The 22028-nt window shown below is 44.6% G+C and overlaps 1 protein-coding gene across 4 annotated transcripts; it reads right to left on the reverse strand.

Annotated features, from left to right (window-relative positions):
* Positions 1–1548: 1548 nt before the first annotated feature.
* On the reverse strand, positions 1549–20745 carry LOC123994080 (GDNF family receptor alpha-4-like). Of its 4 annotated transcripts, none has more exons than XM_046296574.1 (8): positions 20581–20745; positions 12618–12899; positions 8812–8889; positions 7926–8277; positions 7726–7835; positions 7331–7465; positions 5363–5499; positions 1549–2855 (listed from the first exon to the last, which is right to left on the reverse strand). In XM_046296574.1, exons 1-8 carry the CDS (start codon positions 20585–20587, stop codon positions 2649–2651), a joined length of 1308 nt encoding a protein of 435 aa, XP_046152530.1. In that variant the 5' UTR covers positions 20588–20745; the 3' UTR covers positions 1549–2648. The 4 variants fall into 4 exon arrangements, with proteins under 4 accessions (XP_046152530.1, XP_046152529.1, XP_046152531.1 ...); XM_046296573.1 differs by having other exon boundaries at positions 20209–20745; XM_046296575.1 differs by lacking the exon at positions 20581–20745 and adding an exon at positions 18586–18835.
* Positions 20746–22028: the final 1283 nt, after the last annotated feature.

A 22028-nucleotide genomic window follows, 5' to 3' on the forward strand; every position in this document is an offset into this window, starting at 1 on the left:
GTGAAATAGATCAGTAAGGCCAAGCCAAAAGCACTTATTCTGCTATAAGCCTGCAGGTCATATCAGTTCTCTCTCTCTCTCTCTCTCTCTCTCTCTCTCTCTCTCTCTCTCTCTCTCTCTCTCTCTCTCTCTCTCTCTCTCTCTCTCTCTCTCTCTCTCAGAGTTGTGATCAGCGTGTGTCATTCTAGTTCCTTGTGGGCCTTTCTTTTGTATCTCTCCCTGGCTGAGTCTCTCCACAGTGGGCGGTATAACTAAGCCAACAGTGGTGCCAACATCCAGGATTAAAATGCTCAAGTCCAGGGGAATCAGACACCATTGAACTAATGTTTGACAGTGTGTATGTGTGTGTTTATGATAGAGCTGTAATATGAGCGAACAGGACCAGTGAAATAATCCCTCCCCGTTCCACTACCTTCTCGATGCCAGTTGATTTAACGCATGGCTTCTCTGCTTGTATATTTCAGAGATATTGATGTAAATGATTGGTATCCTCTCCTCCTCCCCTTTCTCTCTCTCGCTCTCTCTCAGTCTGTCTGTTGGCAGTGGAGAGGTGTCAGCAGACGACAAACGGCCGCGACAACAATTAAAAAATAACAACAGGCCTCGTAAAGGCCCCACACTGGCCTGACAGGCGCATCAATCTCCCGCCTACTTTCCTCACTGCTATCAATTAACCCCAGCACGAGATCTGCGAGTGACTAGCTGACCTTGGCATTAATGATGCTCGTGTTCTATAGAATGGAAGGATAGATCTTGAGGTGAGCGTGTTCCTCTTTTCTTTCGGAAAGAATAACTGATTGACAGACACTTTGTGTAACTGTCTGTTGTTCACGTGCCGTTGGACAGTTGGTGTGTGTAAGCTTATAATTCAATTTTAGTGCCCGGGAGAGAGTGATGCAAGACACATACTGCAGACATACCACCAATCCAGCCCCTCCCATCCCTTCTCCCCCCTCCCATTCCTTCTCCCCCCTCCCATTCCTTCTCCCACCTCCCATCCCTTCTCCCCCTCCCATCCCTTCTCCCACCTCCCATGTCTTTTCCCATCCCTTCTCCCCCTCCCATCCCTTCTCCCCCTCCCATCCCTTCTCCCCCTCCCATTCCTTCTCCCACCTCCCATCCCTTCTCCCACCTCCCATCCATTCTCCCCCTCCCATCCCTTCTCCCACCTCCCATCCCTTCTCCCCTCCCATCCCTTCTCCCCCTCCCATTCCTTCTCCCACCTCCCATCCCTTCTCCCACCTCCCATCCCTTCTCCCCCTCCCATCCCTTCTCCCACCTCCCATCCCTTCTCTCCTCTCCCATTCCTTCTCCCACCCCCTGCCATTTCCTTCTCCCACCTCCTGCCCTTCCCTTCTCCCCCTCCCATCCCTTCTCCCATCCCTTCTCTCCTCTCCCATTCCTTCTCCCACCCCCTGCCCTTCCCTTCTCCCACCTCCTGCCCTTCCCTTCTCCCCCCCTTCTCTGTCCACCACCATCTCCAACCCCTCCGGATGGAAGTTAATTTTACGTCCCCCAGAAATAGGAAAGAACAAGAGACAAAAAACATTAGTGTCAGCAAAAGATTTATAAGACAGAGGAAATGGAGGGCCAGCCATTCTCTATGGTATGTTTCTGCTCAAGGGTCTCTCTCTCGCTCTCTCTGGTTTACTCTTTCTTTCTCTCCCTCTACTGCTCGCTCACCCCCAGAGCCACTATAAGATAAAGAGTTCATGCCGTACCATATTATCTCCCCTCAAACTAAAACAAGTAAAAAGTGGAAATAGACCACACACGATAAACTCTCTCTACCCCCTCGTCTTCTTTGCCAGTGTCAACCCCAGACGGGCGCCTGCACCTGTTGAAAAGTTATTACATTTGGTTTGTACCTGCTTTATTACTCACATTTATGGAACGCCTTTTTCCCTCTCATTATGACTGTTTTATTTGTGTTAATGCCGCTGGTCATTCTCCCAGGCCTGTGCTGAGTCACGGGGACACAGACTAATAAACCATAAGCATCTAATGGATCTAATGTTCTGCAGCCAGTGGGGGGGTGTGTGTGTGTGTGTGTGTGTGTGTGTGTGTGTGTGTGTGTGTGTGTGTGTGTGTGTGTGTGTGTGTGTGTGTGTGTGCTGACGGGGGTGAGTATGAGGCGGGAGACGAGATGATTCTGAAAAACCTTCTACTCTTTGCATAATGCTCACACACTGGCACAGACAGAACACACTGTCAAGCTACATGTTTAGAGATGCTACATTTGCACATTACTTCCTTCATACCACTGACTAGTTTTTCATGACTTACTGAAAGCACTTCTCCATCACTGGAGATAGAGGTATGAATGGACAGAGTTAAGCTTGAATATACTGAAGCGCCATCGGACCCATAGTAACCTGTCACAAGTTTTCACCAAAAGAGGAAATTACATATAATATATCAAGTCACTCAGTTTAACCCCCCCCCTGTCACTTTGGAGTTGGTTCATCCCGGTCTGTCATACAAGACGAGTCTCTGACAGTGGGAGGTGAAGCAAGACAAAGAAAACTGTACAAATCTCTCTCTCTCTGTCTCTGTCTCTCTCTCAGTCTCTCTCTCAGTCTCTCTCTCTCAGTCTCTCAGTCTCTGTGGGGGGGCTCTTGTCTGTGTGAAGGGGGTGCCCCCCCCTCTTACCCACAGCTCAGAGAGGCAGACATTAGCAGAAGGAGCAGCAGCAGGGAGGGAGGGGGGCCGATGGAAAGACGGGGGGACACCTCCCCACCCCCAGAACCCAGGTTGGACACCGTGGCCTTCTCAGCATAGAGAGGGATCACGTCAAACTGACCCTCCTCCTCCTCCTCCTCCTCCACATCCTCCTCTTCCTCACTCTGCTCCACCTGAGACAGAGAGAGATATATTGTTAGAAGAGAGGAAGAGAGAAAGAAACAAGGAATGAGAAGAGAGGATGACATGAGGGATGAATGAGGAGAAGAGAGGATGACATGAGGGATGAGAAGAGAGGATGACATGAGGGATGAGTGAGGAGAAGAGAGGATGGAACGAGAGAGTGGGATAAAGGTAATCGGAACAATGTATTTGTGGTTGAAAAAGAGAGAGAGACAGAGAGAGAGAGAGAGAGAGACAGCGAGAGAGAGAGAGACAGAGAGAGAGAGACAGAGAAGGAGAGACAGAGAAAGTGTCTACCTGTGTCTACCTCACTTGATTTGGCAATGTTAACACATGTTTCCCATGCCAATAAAGCCCTTGAATTGAATTGAATTGAAAGAGAGACAGAGACAGAGACACACAACACAGAGAGAGAGACAGAGAGAGAGACAGAGACAGAGAGAGACAGAGAGACAGAGAATGGAGAGAGACAGAGAGACAGAGAATGGAGAGAAAATGGAGAGAGACAGAGAGACAGAGAGACAGAGACAGAGACAGAGAGAGAGAATGGAGAGAGGGGTTACAATGTGGAACATGGAGAGGAGGGAAAGAGAGAAAAGAGGGGAGAGAGAGAGTGAAGGAGGGAGGGAGGAAGTAGGAGGAAGGATTAGGGGGGAGAGTGAAGGAGGGGGGGATGGATAGACAGATGGGCATGAATAAATTAATTCTTGATTGATGCGCTTTCTCTTGCAAACACCTTCATCCTATCCTCTCAGAGAGAGAGAGAGAGCGACAGAAAGAGAGAGAAAAATATGTAGAGAGAGTGAGGAAGAGAGAGGGGAGAAAGAGGAAAAGAAAGATGTAGAGAGGGAGGGAGAGAGAGCGAGTTGTAGTGGGAGAGACAGAATTAAAGACGGAGATAGTGAGAAAGGGAGACAGCCAATGAGAGAGAGAGAGCGAGAAAGAGAGGGTACTGGAATCCCCCTGGTCTAGCTGGCGACGGAGATCATCTCTGGCTGTGTTGAGCATGTGGGAAGCATTGGAGACACAAAGCGCTTCACTGTCATTCTGATCAATTGACCGAACCGGATTTAGCGGTCAGCCAACAGCAGTCACTCCTGTTGTCAATGGTCATTCCAGAAGCCTCTGGTCAGGGCTCTAAATAAATACTAATCATTCGTAGCACTGGTGCTCCTCATTTTTAAAAGTTAGGAGCACCACATGAAATTCAGGAGCAACAGAAAAATAGATACCTCCATTGGGCCTATATGAATACAACTTACTTTTGAAACACATATCCTGAAGAATCTTTGCATATACTAGTAAAGTTACCATGTTGTTAGTATGGCTGCACGATAAGGGCAAAAAATAAAATGACGATTTTTCAATTGGACTTGGCAAGTACACGGAGTGTACAAACATCAGGAACACCTGCTCTTTCCATGACAGACTGACCAGGTGAATCCAGGTGAAAGCTATGATCCCTCGTTGATGTCACTTGTTAAATCCACTTCAATCAGTGTAGATGAAGGGGGGGAGAGATAGGTGAAAGAAGGATTTTTAAGCCTTGAGATAATTGAGACATGGACTGTGTGTGTGTGTGTGTGTGTGTGTGTGTGTGTGTGTGTGTGTGTGTGTGTGTGTGTGTGTGTGTGTGTGTGTGTGTGTGTGTGTGTGTGTGTGTGTGTGTGTGTGTGTGTGTGTGTGTGTGTGTGTGTGTGTGTGTGTGTGTGTGTGTGTGTGTGTGTGTGTGTGTGTGTGTGTGTGTCATTCAGAGGGTGAATGGGCAAGACAAAATATTAAAGTGCCTTTGAATGGGGTATGATAGTAGGTGCCAAGCGCATCGGTTTGAGTGTGTCAAGAACTGCAACGCTGCTGGGTTTTTCACACTCAACAGTTTCCCCTGTCTGTCACGAATGGTCCACCACCCAAAGGACATCCAGCCAACTAGACACAACTGGCACTGTTTAGTTGCACTGTTGCTCCCAAAATAAAAACCCAGGTCAAACAGGAAAATGTTTGGTCACACTTCAGAACCCAGCTTGTGGTCACTTCACCTTTGGTCAATGGTCAGAGTGCTAGAGGTCTGTACTAGATCGACATATTCAGTACTTGATGTTTATTGTTCAGGGAAATGGAAATACCTAGTCAGTTGTACAACTGAACGTATTCAACTGAAATGTGTCTGCTGCATTTAGTAATGAGTAATGATAAGTAGTATTGAGTAATGTTGACTAATGTCAGTTAGTATTGGGTAAAGTTGAGAAACGTCAGGTAGTATTGGGGAATGTTGAGTAATGATAGGTAGTATTGGGGAATGTTGAGTAATGATAGGTAGTATTGGGGAATGTTGAGTAATGATAGGTAGTATTGGGGAATGTTGAGTAATGATAGGTAGTATTGGGTAATGTTGACTAATGATAAGTAGTATTGGGTAATGTTGAGTAATGATTGGTTGTATTGGGAAATGCTGAGTAATGTTAGGTAGTATTGGGTAATGTTGAGTAGTAGTCCTCACAGCGTTGTTGCTGAGCTCATCCTGGGCGTTGTTGCTGAGCTCATTCTGCTGGTCCAAGGAGGAGGGGCGAGAGGGCGGGGGAAAAGTGCTCTCCACTGGCCGAGGGGAGGAGCTACCCATGGTACTGATGGAGTTCTCTGTGAGACAGACAAATAGACACATTACATTACATAATGTGTGTGTGTGTGTGTGTGTATTCACATCCGTGCATGAGAGCGCGTGTGTGTCTGAGTGTTTAACTATTTGACAGATTGATGGATTGCAGTGTCAAGCAGTAAATTCATTGTTTGCCTCGTGTAAAGTGCATTGATTGATTGGTCTGACAATTGCTTGATTGACATACAGTTGAAGTCGGAAGTTTACATACACCTTAGCCAAATACATTAAAACTCAGTTTTTCACAATTCCTGACATTTAATCCTAGAATAAATTCCCTGTTTTAGGTCAGTTAGGATCACCACTTTATTTTAAGAAAGTGAAATGCCAGAATAATAGTAAAGAGAATCATTTATTTCAGCTTTTATTTATTTCATCACATTCCCAGTGGGTCAGAAGTTTACATACACTCAATAAGTATTTGGTAGCATTGATTTGAAATTGTTTAACTTGGGTTAAACGTTTCGGGTAGCCTTCCACAAGCTTCCCACAATAAATTGAGTGAATTTTGGCCCATTCCTCCTGACACAGCTGGTGTAACTGAGTCAGGTGTGTAGGCCTCCTTGCTCGTGCACGCTTTTTCAGTTCTGCCCACATATTGTTGATAGGATTGAGGTCAGGGCTTTGTGATGGCCACTCCAATACCTTGACTTTGTTGTCCTTAAGCCATTTTGCCACAACTCTGGAAGTGTGCTTGTGGTCATAGTCCATTTGGAAGACCCATTTGCAACCAAGCTTTAACTTCGTGACTGATGTCTTGAGATGTTGCTTCAATATATCCACATAATTGTCTTTCCTCATGATGCCATCTATTTTGTGAAGTGCACCAGTCCCTCCTGCAGCAAAGCACCCCCACAACATGATGCTGCCACCCCCATGCTTCACGGTTGACATGTTGTGTTGTTCGGCTTGCAAGCCTCCCCCTTTTTCCTCCAAACACAATGATGGTCATTATGGCCAAACAGTTTTATTTTTGTTTCATCAGACCAGAGGTCATTTCTCCAAAAAGTACGATCTTGGTCCCCATGTGCAGTTGCAAACCGTAGTCTGGCTTTTTAATGGTGGTTTTGGAGCGGTGGTTTCTTCCTTGCTGAGCGGCCTTTCAGGTTATACGGCGATATAGGACTCATTTTACTATGGATATAGATAGTTTTGTACCTGTTTCCTCCAGCATCTTCACAAGGTCCTTTGCTATTGTTCTGGGATTGATTTGAACTTTTCACACCAAAGTACGTTTGTCTCATGGAGACAGAACGCCTCTCCTTCCAGAGTGGTATGACTGCTGCGTGGTCCGATGGTGTTTATACTTGCGTACTATTGTTTGTACAGATGAATGTGGTACCTTCAGGCGTTTGGAAATTGATCCCAAGGATGAACCAGACTTGTGAAGGTCTACAATTTTCTTTTCTGAGGTCTTGGCTTATTTCTATTGATTTTCCCATGATGTCAAGCAAAGAGGCACTGAGTTTGACGGTCGGCCTTGAAATACATCCACAGGTACACCTCAAATTGACCCAAACTATGTCAATTTGCCTATCAGAAGCTTATAAAACCATGAAATAATTTTCTGGAATTTTCCAAGCTGTTTAAAGGCACAGTCAACTTAGTGTATATAAAACTTCTGACCCACTGGAATTGTGATACAGTGAATTATAAGTGAAATAATCTGTCTGTAAACAATTGTTGGAAAAATGACGAAGAAAATGCCAAAACTATAGTGGTTGAAAAATGAGTTTTAATGACTCCAACCTAAGTGTATGTAAACTTCCGACTTCAACTGTACATACTCATATGGGTGACGAACAGACTAACCCAGACAGGGGTTGTTGGTGAACATGTGCTGAATCCTCAGGCAGTCCTGCCATTGGTTGCCACTGCCCTCGCAGTTGCACCACAAGTCCACATCCACAGTGCTGTTGCTGACGTAGTTGGGGGTCATGATGGTGCCTGGAGGGGGGGGGGTCAAAGGTTACCGAAGTCAACTCCTACTGCAAAAGTTCCTAAGGCTGGCCCACTGACACAGCCCTGACACGATCCGCTAACACACTCTCTGTCATCTTTACCATTCTCTATTTTCTTTTAGTCTCTCTCCTCCCTCATCTCACCCCTCTCCATCCTTCATATTTAGCTGCATCCCCCTTTCTCCTCAAGCCTCGTGAAACCAGACTGACTTCTTTCACCCCTCCCTCTCTCACTCGCTCTCTTACCGATCAGTCCGGCGTAGGATTTGAGGCACACAGCTCCACTCTCCCTGATACAGCCAGAAGGGGAATGGCCAGAGGGCTGGCAGTTATGCTGGAAATCAGCCAGTCTGGACCTGAATCACACACACACAGACACAAATGAGAGTGCTTCTGGGAGCAAAAAGGTTTGTGTTTTGTGTGTGTACATATCGTGTTTGTCTGACCTGCAGAGTTGGTCCCTCCTGCAGAAGCTCTGCAGAAGCAGACAGTTGGGCTGTATCCAGTCTCTCTCCTGGTAGGAACAGGAAGGGACGATGGTCTTCCTGCGTCTCTCCCCACACAGTTTGTCAGTACAGGGGCAGAACAGCAACCCCAGGCTGTACTCCTCCGGAACGCGCTCCAGGAAGCGCCGCAGCGCCCGGTGGCACTTCTGCCTGTTGCAGTGGTCCGAGCCTGGGGCATGCTTGGTGCAGGCCAGGACGTACTCAGACCTCAGGGAACCACATTTCTCATACAGACCACAGTCCTGGGCTGCCTTCAGACATACGTTCTGTCCATCTAAAAGAAGAGAGGAGGCTGAGAGAGAGGGGGATGGGGAAAGATAGAGGTGGATAGATATAGAGAGAGAGAGAGAGAGAGAGAGAGAGAGAGAGAGAGAGAGAGAGAGAGAGAGAGAGAGAGAGGAGAGAGAGAGAGAGAGAGAGAGAGAGAGAGAGAGAGAGAGAGAGAGATAGATAGATAGATAGATAGATAGATAGATAGATAGATAGATAGATAGATAGATAGATAGATAGATAGATAGATAGATAGATAGATAGATAGATAGATAGATAGATAGATAGATAGATAGATAGATAGAGAGAGAGAGAGAGATAGATAGATAGATAGATAGAGAGATAGATAGATAGATAGATAGATAGATAGATAGATAGATAGAAAGGGAGAGAGAGAGAGGAAGAGGGGAGCGACAGAGAGAGAAAGAAAGGGAAGAGAAAGTGAAAATCTGGTCACTTGAGTGCTGTAGAGATGAGTGGATTGATTGGTGATAGGATTTAGGAGTGTATTGATCAGGAGTGCCTGAGGGTAATAAATGATTGTGCTGCAGGCTACCTGCTGCCACTAAGGAGGCCATTCGAGAAGACTCCACTGGCGAGTCCTCATAGGGAGACCCCTCAAAGTCATCATAACCTTCATGGTCACAGAGGAGAACATCACATTACAACCGAATAATAATAACATGGGAGGCAGCGTCATATTACAACCTAACATCATGATATCACATCGCAACCTAAACATAACAAATGCAGGAGAGATCACCACATAATCTGAAAAGAACATGACAGGAGACCGAATCGCATCATAATCAAACCACAGTAGACAGAATCGCATCATAATCTCCCAACACCACAGGAGACCGAATCGCATCATAATCTCCCAACACCACAGGAGACCGAATCGCATCATAATCTCCCAACACCACAGGAGACAGAATCACAACATAATCTCCCAACACCACAGGAGACAGAATCACAACATAATCAAACACACACGGAAGCATCACATCATAACAGGGACTCAAAGCACTCAGCCAACATCTCATTAAAACATCACACACCTGCTACCAACATCATAATAACACCAAGTCTAAATTCCATCATGGGTACATTTACCATTCATCAGGGTCAGATGAGCCATCAGGGGACCGGTCACCTGACCCTATAAAGATGGCTGTGTTCCCCATACTGTACTGTCTTTAGTCATCCTATTTAGCTAGCCTGCCTAAGTATGCTGCAGAGCTGTCTGACGATCATTTTACTAGTTCTTCAAAGTAGGTGAGGTATACTGTCACAAAAGGTCTCTGTCCCTCTCATTGTTGTGTATATCCCTCTCTCATGTGTTCTGTGTATCTAACCTAACGTGGCAGGCATAAAAGTATATCCTTCCAGAGATCTGTATATAATGACGAGATGCTCATTTCTCTCCCAAAGGCAGGAAAGCAGGCGTAACGTTTAGGTCCAAAATAAGCCCATAGAAACGCATTGGGCTTATTTTTGGCGAGTGAAACCTCTCACTTCAACTTTTCCTCTCTGAGCCGGAAAAAACTGCCACACAAAGATTTGGATTTTGGTAATTGTTGTTAACCATTAAAGTCATGTCTAAGCGATATGAAATTGCTTTAAGAAGGCCATACCAAAGATCATTTAGTTCTTTGATTTTGAATTTTAAGACCCTTTGAAGTATACTATTTATTTATTTTTACAATTTTATAGAACCTAGGCAGCACAGAGAGGACACAACTAGTCACTAGTGCAGGCAGGCGAACCTCTGTGCCCAGTCCAGAACCCCCCCCCCCCCTCTCAGTCTGACGGTACTTATATTGCTACCCAGGGAGAAAGGGACAGACAAGAACTGCCACAGGCTTTCCAAGAGAAAGTACATTACAAACTCAGAAACCAAGGTGACCCCTCAAGCCTCAGTGCAATGTCTGAAACCACCAAGAGACTCCGAGCTTAGCACGGAAGCTGAGCCCCTCAACACAAGCGACGAAGACGAGCTTCAATCTCAACAATTGAGAACCTCTGCCCCAGGTTCCCTTAAGGCAGCAGCAGACCAACTAAAGTCTAGGGCAGCTCTCTCTGCAGGTCAAGTACAAGCCTATTCAAGCAGCTCCAACCAGTCATCCCCAGAAGGAGATATAACTTCGGACCAGCTTTGAATGCTACCACAACCCTTGAGTTCTGTATACAAGCTAGCAGATCAGCTAGTTTACCCTCAGCTCTTTCCAGGTCTAGATCAACTGGCCCAATCCCAGTTCCTAGGAGCTCCCAGTACCTTTCAGACATTAACTGCTCTGGACTCGGCTCAGGCAATCTACCCTCTGCTAATACCTGACCTGTACCCAACCATGGCCCCAAGAAAAGGAGCCAATAGGCATTTACTCCAGCCATCAAAGATCTTCTCATGGGGCGGCCGGAGCCGTTCATGCCCCAAGGAGCACAAGTTCGGGAGTCGACTGGGCAGCCAAGATGGTCACTTTCTCTGCCAACCAGTAACCGTGGTCAACTACTGCCTACCCGAGCTGCAACAGTCAACCACAACAGCTCAGCCAGAACATGGCCTTGCAGCAAGTAATCTGTCCATACAGCCCCAGGAAGTGCTACAGATGACTTGAGTCCGATGGGAATAATTAATTAGCTGCACTACTTCCCGGGGCGGCTGTTCATGAATTCTTCAACGTGAATACACTAGATGGCCAAGATTGCCTCCTGGTCAGTTGACCCATCAGGTGACCTGTCATCCGACTCTATAAAGATGGCTACACTGAACAAAAATATAAACACAAAATGTAAAGTGTTGGTCCCATGTGGGACCAACACTGGGACCAACACTTTACATGTTGTGTTTATATTTTTGGTCAGTGTAGTTCGATTGTACTCACACCATGTAGTTAGTTCAGATCTGGAACATGATTCTAATTAGCCTAATTAAAGAAATACACTGCTGAAGTTGCTTTTAATACCACACTAGAGTAGAGTTGAAGTGTACTGAGACTGAAGACTAAGTTGTGTGTGGATGCTAATGAGCTGAAATAAAAGATCTCAGAAAAGTTCCATAAGCACAAAAAGCTTATTTCTTTCAAATTCTGTGCACAAATTTGGTTACATCCCTGTTAGTGAGCATTTCTCCTTTGCCAAGATAATCCATTCACCTGACAGGTGTGGCATATCAAGAAACGGATTAAACAGCATGATCATTACACAGGTGCACCTTGTGCTGGGGGCTATAAAGGCCACTCTAAAATGTGCAGTTTTGTCACACAACACAATGCCACAGATGTCTCAAGCTTTGAGTGAGTGTGCAATTGGCAAGCTGACTGCAGGAATGTCCACCAGAGCTGTTGCCAGAGAATTTAATGTAGATTTTTCTGCCATAAGCCGCCTGCAACATAATTTTAGAATATTTGGCAGAACTTCCAACCGGCCTCACAACCTCAGACCACATCTAACCACTCCAGCCCAGGACCTCCACATCTGGCTTCTTCAACTGCGGGATCGTCTGAGACCAGTCGCCCGGACAGCGGATGAAACTGAGGAGTATTTCTGTCTGTAATAAAGCTCTTAAGTGGGGAAAAACTCATTCTGATTGGCTGGGCCTGGCTCCACAGTGGGCTGGCCTACGCCCTCCCAGGCCCACCCAAGGATGCGCCCCTGCACAGTCATGTGACAACCGTAGATTAGGGCATCATTTATTTATTTCAATTGACTGATTTCTTTACATGAACTGTAACTCAGTAAACTCATTGAATCATTGTTGCATGTTGCGTTTATATTTTTGTTCAGTATATAAATCTACTAATCTGTTCATGTAAATCCCTGTGTACTGTTTTCCTTAATGACACGGTAGGGGAGAGAACTCTGTTCTGTGTTAGAGAAGAGTGCTGTGTAATTACCGTATGCATGGTGACTAACGGAGCATGGGGGATAGCTCCATTAGCTGTCATTAACTCTCACTGATGGTGAGTCCCAAATGGTACCCAATTCCATATATATATATATATATATTAGTGCACTACTTTTGACCAGGACCTATGGGGAATAGTGTGCCCATTATATAGGGAATAGGGTGCCATTTGGGACACAAGCCTGATAGTCAGATGCGTGGCCATGCAGTGACTGTAGCATCAGTGGCAAAACACGGTGGCTATAGGGATGTGTCACAGAGGATGGCCAGGGGTCTAACGTAGTATTGGCCAAATGGTGGGTCAAGAACCAATGGTACTAAAAAATGTAAACTGCCCCCTTCCCTCTGCAAGCTAGTAATCAAACATACACACTTTGTGACACACACGCACGCGCGTCTACACCTACCACGTTTTTTATAAACTCATACACACACACGCGCGGACACACACTCACCCTGCAGGATCCTGATACTCCAGTAGACTTTGAGGCAGTGCTCCTCTCTGCGTGCGCCGCGCTGACACTTGCAGGCCAACAGAGGGGGGTAGTGCAAGCCGCTCAGGGCCTCCAGGCACTCTATGCTGGCCTTGTTCCCCAGCGGAGCCAACGCCTCCTCGGATGAACAGTACTCCAGGGTCATGTACAGCTCCTTACACCGGGGGTCTTCCTTACACCCCCTCTCTGCCTCCACACAGTCTACAAAGCCAAGGGGGAGGGGCGACAAGGAGGGGACCACACCTACAGAAAAGAGGGAGACAAAGGGGAGGAGGAGAATGGTCAGCCGTCGTATTGGGATGAGTAGCTGTTCCAAACATTTCTAAATGGTCCACTCAATATGGTGGACAGGGGGAACCCACCACGGAATGTTGCTTAAAAAGGGCGTGTCCCTTCTAGTATCTCTTTTGACTTCCATACAAGTACTTCCACTCTGTGAACCCATTGATTTGTATTTGGGCTGAATGCACTGACGTTAAATATGAAAAGCCAATACTGGATGTACGAGTCTTTCTCTACCGTATCTCATTTCCATGGACGAGAAGGCATTGTCTTCGAGTGAATCAAAAGCCGGAGTTTACAGTGTGAGGTTTCATATTTGGGAAATACCTCCTATTTTACTCCAGAAATGTTCTGCGTGACATTTTCGGCTGCTTTCGACTGTTATTTGTAAACCAATACAAAATTCTCCCTTGGTAAAATTCAATGGTTTACGCACAAACCTACAGACACACTAACGTTTTCCGATTACAGTCATTTAAAAACCGGAGAGAGAGAGAGAAAGCGAGACAGAGACAAACACCGTTTGGCGACACACACCAATCAGAACCTTGCTGGCTAGGACACACTCACAGTGTGAGCCGCAATCAGCATGTGCTGAAAAACACGCGCACACAACCAGAGAGGAACCCTTTTATGTCTGACTCCTGCTGTGAGGGGGACTGTGGGCACGGAGTCTATCATTATTACAAAAACACAATACCACACATCCACAGGAGGGGGGTACAGCAATCTGTCTGTGACACACACCTCGCCACACACTAGATCAGGGTATCCCAAACTCGGTCCTGGGGCCCCACCTGGGTACGAGTTCTGTTTTTTCGCCCGAGCACTACACAGCGGATTTAAATAGTCAGTTAGGAAACCCTGCACCCGATGGCTGAAGTGGTTATGCAAAAGGAGCATCATATTCAACAGAGCAACATATTTAAATCGAATGTGTTGAGTTTCAGGAAGCAGACTACCCGAGACTCTGGGTACAACGTAGATCAATGGGAGAACGTAAATGGAATAAATAAAGTACGGCGGGGTCGTAAGACCGCTTAAAGGGGGCAATCAGCAGTTGCTACATCCATTTCTCGACTCCTAAATGAAGGATATGTACCCATCGATTCTTCAAGAACATAACTTTTCTAAAGGCTTCATAAGCTTAGTTCAACTGTCGTATCCCCCGTCAGAACCCCAAAATATAAGCTTGTTTTACTCCAATGTCTGTAAACAAAGAAAATGTAAAATAACACTATATAGCCTTAAAACATGGTTAAAACTATAAATGTTGATATCATGGATGGTCAATCCTTGCATCCATAGCTCTGTCTATGTATTTGAGAGTGATTACAATAATCCAGCCCTCAGCATTTCACCAAACCAGCGGTGGGGAAGCCGCTTTGTTACTGTTTCTACTGCAGATTGTCGCTTTAAACACTAGAGCACCAACTACAGGTAGAGGGAGAAGACAAATTACCCATGTCACATAAAAAACAGGAAACTCAGACTTCCCCCCCTGAACTAGTCACACGTTGCCATACACAAACCAGGTGAATCACTCACAATCACATGACGTCACATTGACCTTATCACCTTTTGAAAGAAGTTGAGGGGACCCGTATGTATGTGGTTGGTAAGGCATTATAAATAGTGAAACCCGTTCTAACAGCAAGCTATAAAGCATTACACCTGTAGGGTTTAAATGTTACCATTTTACATGTAACTGATCCTGGGCCAGTTCTGATGTGTCGTTCATTAATGGTTAGGGATAGGTCATGGATTGGGAGAGCTGTCTCAAGATCAGTGGTTATGGATGCAGTGCAGTGGAGTGCGATCACAAAGTTCATATGAGGGAGCAGTGAGGTATGATGTCATGGAGTCCCTGTGTGTACAGCAGAATGGGCAAATTAAAGAGTTTCAGTGAAGACACACACACACACACAAACAGGGTGAATCTCCCAGCCAAGGAGGCAAAAGCCCAACACACCATCTGTTACTCCTGTGTTAGAGTTCCAAATCATAGTTATCAACAAAAACACACATACAACCCCAAGCTACCCCATGGATGCACACAACCACTAGACGGTCACACACACACACACACACACACACACACACACACACACACACACACACACACACACACACACACACACACACACACACACACACACACACACACACACACACACACACACACACACACACACACACCTCTTCTTGGCTTTCACACACACCTCTTCTGTCCCCATATGCACACACAATCCGTATTCCAAACAAATTCTATGTGCTATCAATCCTATCATCAAATCAAAGTTAATTGGTCACGTACACAGTTTAGCAGATGTTAAAGCGGGTGCAGTGAAATGCTTGTGTTGCCAGCTCCTAAAACAAGTACACAAAAAATAAATAATCAAAAACTAGAAACAAGAAATCAGGAATGTCAGAATGAATCCAGTTAACAACACAAACAACACTATCAGTAATCCAAATGCAGTCTACAGCACCAGTCAAATGTTTGGACACACCTACTCTTACAAGGGTTTTTCTTGATTATTTACTATTTTCTACATTGTATAATAATAGTGAAGACATCAACACTATGAAATTACACATGTGGAATAAATAAAAAAGTATTAAACAAATATTTAAGTAGCCATCCTTTACCTTGATGACAGCTTTGCACACTCTTGGCATTCTCTCAACCAGCTTCAACTGGAATGCTTTTCCAAAAGTCTTGAAGGAGTTCCCACATATGCTGAGCACTTGTTGGCTGCTTTTCATTCACTCTGCAGTACAATTCATACCAAACCATCTCAATTGGGTTGAGGTTGGGTAATTGTGGAGGCCAGATCATCTGATGCAGCACTCCATCACTCTCCTTCTTGGTCAAATAGCCCTTACACTTGTGTTTCCTGGCCCAAACAAGTCTCTTATTATTATTGGTGCCCTTTAGTAGTGGTCTGTATGCAGCAATTCTACAATGAAAGCCTGATTCACACAGTCTCCTCTGAACAGTTGATGTTGAGATGTGACTGTTACTTGAACACTGTGAAGCATTTATTTGGGCTGAAATTTCTTAGGCTGGTAACTCTAAATTATTCTCTGCAGCAGAGATAACTCTGGGTCTTCCTTTCCTGTGGCAGTCATCATTACATTTACATTTAAGTCATTTAGCAGACGCTCTTATCCAGAGCGACTTACAAATTGGTGCATTCACCTTATGACATCCAGTGGGACAGTCACTTAACAATAGTGTATCTAAAACTTAGGGGGGGTGGGGTGAGAGGGATTACTTAACCTATCCTAGGTATTCCTTAAAGAGGTGGGGTTTCAGGTGTCTCCATGAGAGCCAGTTTCATCATAGCATTTGATGGTTTTTAGACTGCACACAAAGTTCATGAAATTTTCTGGATTTACTGACCATGTCTTAAAGAAATGATGGACTGTAATTTCTCTTTGCTGATCTTGCCATAATATGTCCTTGGTCTTTTACAAAATAGGGCTATCGCAGTCGACATTCCAATTCATCCCAAAGGTGTTCGATGGGGTTGAGGTCAAACCACTGTGCAGGCCAGTCAAGTTCTTCCACACCAATCTCGACAAATAATTTATGTATGAACCTCGCTTTGTGCACAGAAAACGGCCTTCCCCAAACTGTTACCACAAAGTTGGAAGCACAAAATCGTCTAGAATTTCATTGTATACTGTAGCGTTATGATTTCCCTTCACTGGAACTAAGAGGCCTAGCCCAAACCATGAAAAACATCCCTAGACCATTATTTCTCCTCCACCAAACTTTACAGTTGGCACTATGCACTGGGGCAGGTAGCCTTCTCCTGGCATCCGCCAAACCCAGATTCATCCATTGGACTACCAGATGGTGAAGCGGGATTCATCACTCCAGAGAATGCGTTTCCACTGCTCCAGAGTCCAATTACGGCACGCTTGGCATTGTGCATAGTGATCTTAGTCTTGTGTGCGGCTGCTCGGCCATGGAAACCCATTTCATGAAGCTCCCGACTAACAGTTCTTGTTCTGACATTGCTTCCTGTGGCAGTTTGGAATTTGGCAGTAAGTGCGGCAGTAAGGGAAGCTCTAGTACAGTTGAAATTTGACAAACTGACTTTTTAGAAAGTTGGCATCCTATGACAGTGCCACGTTGAAAGTCACTGAGCTTTTCGGTAAGGCCATTCTACTGCCAATGTTTGTCTATGGAGATTGCATGGCTGTGTGCTCGATTTTATACACCTGACAGCAACGGTGTAGCTAAAATACCAAAATCCACTCATTTGAAGGGGTGTCCAAATACTTTTGTGTACATAGTGTGTGTTCATGTTAGTGTCACTGAAAAATCATTTGAAAATAGCCTCCTGTTGCTAGTAGAATAACTTTACAATTAAAATGTTGTGTGTAAAATAGTTTGTGATTTTGGCTAAACTGCACTGCCTTGCACTGCCCTGCCTTGCATAGTTGTTTCAGTGCACTCTAAAAATTAGGGTTTCAATAAGGGTTCTTCTAAGATCCTCAAAGTTCTTTGAAGAACCTTAGGGTCTTGGCACTGAAAAATGCCCCCAAAAGATTATCCCAAGAGCCCCAAATGAGGTGGGGTTCATCAAGGAACCTCCTTAGTTGTTTTTTGTTTGTTGTAGAAACCTAACTGCCCAACTGAAACATTTGGATTTCAAAGTACAGCCGGTGCAGGAACTTAACCCAAAAATGTAAAGATATCCTAAATTTAAGGTAAATTTGTATGATAATTGTATGATATAAATTGATGATACCATCTATCTTTTCATAATTGTTCAAATCTTCCTAAAATGGAAAATGGACACCGTTCAATCAAAAAGAGGTAAGAATATATAACTGTATTGGGTGCAGATGACTGAACTGCTCACTTTGTGTCTGCCGGTACACAGAGGAGGAGGCATATTGGTATTGGTAGGTTATGCAGATTCTCCTCCCTTACCTCATTAATGAAAATATCCCATAGGCCTCTACATTATGGACAAGGTATATGTATGAAAACCATTAACAGTGTTTTTCATTCACATTTACCACAAATATTGTGTTATTGTTATGCATATTATTGATAATAATAATAATATGGGAGGGGAGAAGTTCAAAAATAAAAACGGAAAATGTTATTTGAGGATTCATTCAAATAGGTTATTTGAATAACCCTTTAAAAAGGGTTCTACGAAGAATTTATAAGGGTTCCCCCAGTTTCAATTTGCAGTACCCCTAAAGGACACTCCAGGAACCTTTTATTTTTAGAGTGTATGCTTTGTAAGGAAAGTATTCCCATCATCTGCTCTGTTGGCATAGTATTCCCAGTGTTCGCTTCTGGAGCCAGTTTTATCAATAAACTGCGGGCGTGGAAGTATGTTTTCGTTAGAAGAAGCCATGCAGTCGGCATTTTCTCTCTCTTGCTTGCTTCTCAAAAGTGTTTTGCGCTGCGTCAGCCTGGCTAATTTACTACTGCCCCCTTGAGAAGAGTCTGACAAATTACTAGACAGACTCGTCATCTCAATCCGTAGGCTAAAACATGAGACACATTTGACGGAAGTAGGTTAACCTAAAGAAACAGATATTCTAGTAAGGAACCGTTTTTCATGTTATAGTATCGAAAGAGTCAACGGCAGTTTCTGTATAGGCCTACCGTGCAACTTGAAGCGGGCAGAGAATATTGAAATGAAACAACAGGGAGCAGGTCCGACCTTTCAAAGAGCGCGTCCTCGCGCTAGCTTGTGGCTCTACGTCTTACAGAAACGCGCTCACCGGCCAAGCACACGCACTGTCGTGCATGCAAGGTCCGATCACTTCCGACACCAATGTAATGAAACAGCAGGGAGCAGGTCTCGAACCCTCGACCTTCGAGCCCGAGATCCGGCGCGCTATTGACTGTGCCGCAAAAGCATGCTCGTGCGGTGCGGCACGGCAGAGTCGATTTCCGCGCTTATAAACCCAGGGTCGTTACAATACCTTTTCATTTCCCGTGCATGCCATTTTCTTTCCCTTAACTGAATATTTTTCTATGAGGAATTTATAAAGGTGTTTACAGCTAGCTGTTTATCTGCAGTTGACCTTTGCCAAAGCCCTCTTGTTCAACCCCAGCCTCCCGCTGTGCAGTAAAATCACCTCTGATGGAGACACCTGTCACCTGTGTGTGTGTGTGTGTGTGTGTGTGTGTGTGTGTGTGTGTGTGTGTGTGTGTGTGTGTGTGTGTGTGTGTGTGTGTGTGTGTGTGTGTGTGTGTGTGTGTGTGTGTGTGTGTGTGTGTGTGTGTGTGTGTGTGTGTGTGTGTGTGTAACCCGCTGGGCTGTCAAAACTTAATGCGCACCCCGCGGTGCGGCCTCCGGTCCCAGTGTCTGCGGCTACTCAAACACACCTGGACGCATATCTGGCGGCCATACGCACCTGTGCGCCGATAAGACGTCAACCACGATTCCGCTGTTTGCACACAGGCATCGGTTGAGTGCGCTTCCTCATTGAACAACAACGTGACCATTTATTCTGATGTGCGGTTGGAGGTGAGATGAATTTATATTAAGATTTTTTATATTTTTTTAAGAAAGAGACCTGCAAGCCAGAAAGGTGTTTGCGTAAATCAAACCACGCTCACTCGGGCGAGGGAGAAACGGACAACCCACAGATGATATACAATGCGACTCCTGGGACTGTCGCTTACACCAGCACACCAAAAACACAATCATTAACACGGCTAATGAATAAAACGGTCGATCCGCGGGGGAATTATTTGTGTAGCGGCACCAACTCACAGAATATCAATTTCAGAATATCAAAAACGAGTGGTTTTAGCGATCATCAGCCTTTGTCCCAAGACTGGAAATCATTTATAAAATATTTTAATTAATCCAAAGTTTAAATTCAAGTGGTTTCTACAGTCTCTCTTTTCACTAAATATTAATGTTGTCATAAAATGTTTATTAAGAGCAGTTTATGTAGCCTAGAAGATCAATGAATAGGTTTAATACATTTATTAATTGCAGAGCATATTAGAAGCCATGCCTGCATGCAAAGCTCACTGAAAACGCGCATTTTAACCATCATGTAAAATGTTGTGATGGTGTTATGGGGGTAATTAGCCTTATTACGAATTGAAATCATCAAATACTTAAATTAGATGAGTAAATGTGTCATGATTGCCTATAAAACCCAGATGCTAAAAAACTAATTGTAAGGTCAGTGTAGACCAGCGTGTAGCTTGAATGACTGACGGCAAAAATGTATGTAACAGCATGGATATCTTCCTTCATTTTACCTCGTATGAAGATGTTGAGCAGTATTCCGAGGAGCAACATCTCCGTTATGAGTCGGGCGGAGCACAGGGACACGGGAAGGGAGATTAAATTGGACGTTGTGCGTTTGGTCCGCCACCGCTCTATTTGCCCGCAAACCGACCCGCGTCACTCCGCTCAACGTTACATCCAACGGGAGTCAGTCACCACCGTTCTGGGAACAAGTTGCAGGTGTATAGTCCTGTATAACGATTAATTCCTTAGATTGCACTGGCCGAGAACCCAGCTCAGATAGATTAACTGTCACCACCGCCAAAGTGTAGCGCGTGCCCTGTAGACTGAATACAATGAACCAAGACTCCAAAACTATTTACAGCTGTGAAACATCAGCTTACTCTGCATCCAAAGATAGATGATCTTGAATGTTGACACTGGCTCTCGCCATTTCTCTCTCGACAGTGGCACGATAGGAGCCCGTCCACATGCTGCCTGAGACGGTGAAGATGACAGATCCCTCCTCCTCGCGCTCGTCAGTTCACTGTGCGACAGTGTGTTATATGACTTTCACAGACGCGTCCTGAAGAAGAAGTGCTCAGACAGGGCGACGGGGGCATATAGTTAGTGCTGTAGGGCTACTGTAGTAGGCTGGACATATTCGAGTTTGGCCATAATTTCAAACTAAATAGGATTTCATGGTCGTTTGTATTTCATGTGTCAAGCCAATCAATTTCAGCCAATCTATTTACATCCCCGTAAATATTGCCCTTTCGACTAATGGACTTACTGTCAAGCCAAACCATCCCTTTTTATTGCCTGACAAACTATTTTATTCTATGTATTCTATTGATGCCATGCAGTGTCATTCTATTATACAATCTATTCTATTTTTTTTGTATTTTGTTCTATTCAGGGGGTTGGCTGTGTAATGTGTAAGTAGAGAAGAGGCTCGGGAGGTTTATGGCTGGGCAGCCATAAATAATCATGACAGAAGCGATGAGTGGAGGATCATGAGTCTTTCAATTATTCACACAATTTCATAATTGGCAAAATCACTGCCTGAACACCTGTGTGGGTTTACGATCTAAAATCTGCATATTCTAATGAGGCCAACCTGTCAGGGTCTCACTGATTAGTAAAGACAATGGAACAAGAAAACAATGGGGATACTTAGGAAAACATTATCACTGGTTTCTTGTACAACAATGATCAGAATATTCAACTTCAATCTTTAAAACCAAGAGAGAGAGAGAGAGAAACAAAACTTGGATGACTTCTACAGTTGGTGGTATTTGCAACCAGTATTCCCAGTATGTTATTTTAACCTCAATTGCAAATTATAAAAAGCAATCATCAGTGGGCCATTTTAATGATGACACCCACAGACACCCACACATAATGGCCGTGTCCCATCCACACAAATGATATGCCTCTGTGTTGCCACTCCAGAGGTCATATAACCCAACAGCCTGCTGGGGGACCAATCCACCTGGACCAGGGGTGTCAAAGTCAAATGGACGGAGGGCCAAATAAAAAATTTAGCTACAAGCCGAGGGCCGGACTGTTCGAATGTTCATTGAAAATTTTTTAAATGACGCATATAGTCTAGTGAACCTAATTGAACCTACTGAAAACCTAACAAATATATTCCAATATGATCAGATAAATAAAGCAATATTTTCTTATGGCTCTGTCAGTAATCTTTAATTTTCAACAGACACAAAAGACAAATTTCCTTTATATAAAAATCCCCATAACATGAACATTAAATGAAAGAAACCGGTATTCAAGGCACCATCAGTAGCCTATATTTTCTATTTTAGCAAAAGTGGGCTAAATTTACTTC

This window comes from Oncorhynchus gorbuscha, linkage group LG13, assembly GCF_021184085.1.
Source record: "Oncorhynchus gorbuscha isolate QuinsamMale2020 ecotype Even-year linkage group LG13, OgorEven_v1.0, whole genome shotgun sequence".
Classification (NCBI taxonomy): domain Eukaryota; kingdom Metazoa; phylum Chordata; class Actinopteri; order Salmoniformes; family Salmonidae; genus Oncorhynchus; species Oncorhynchus gorbuscha.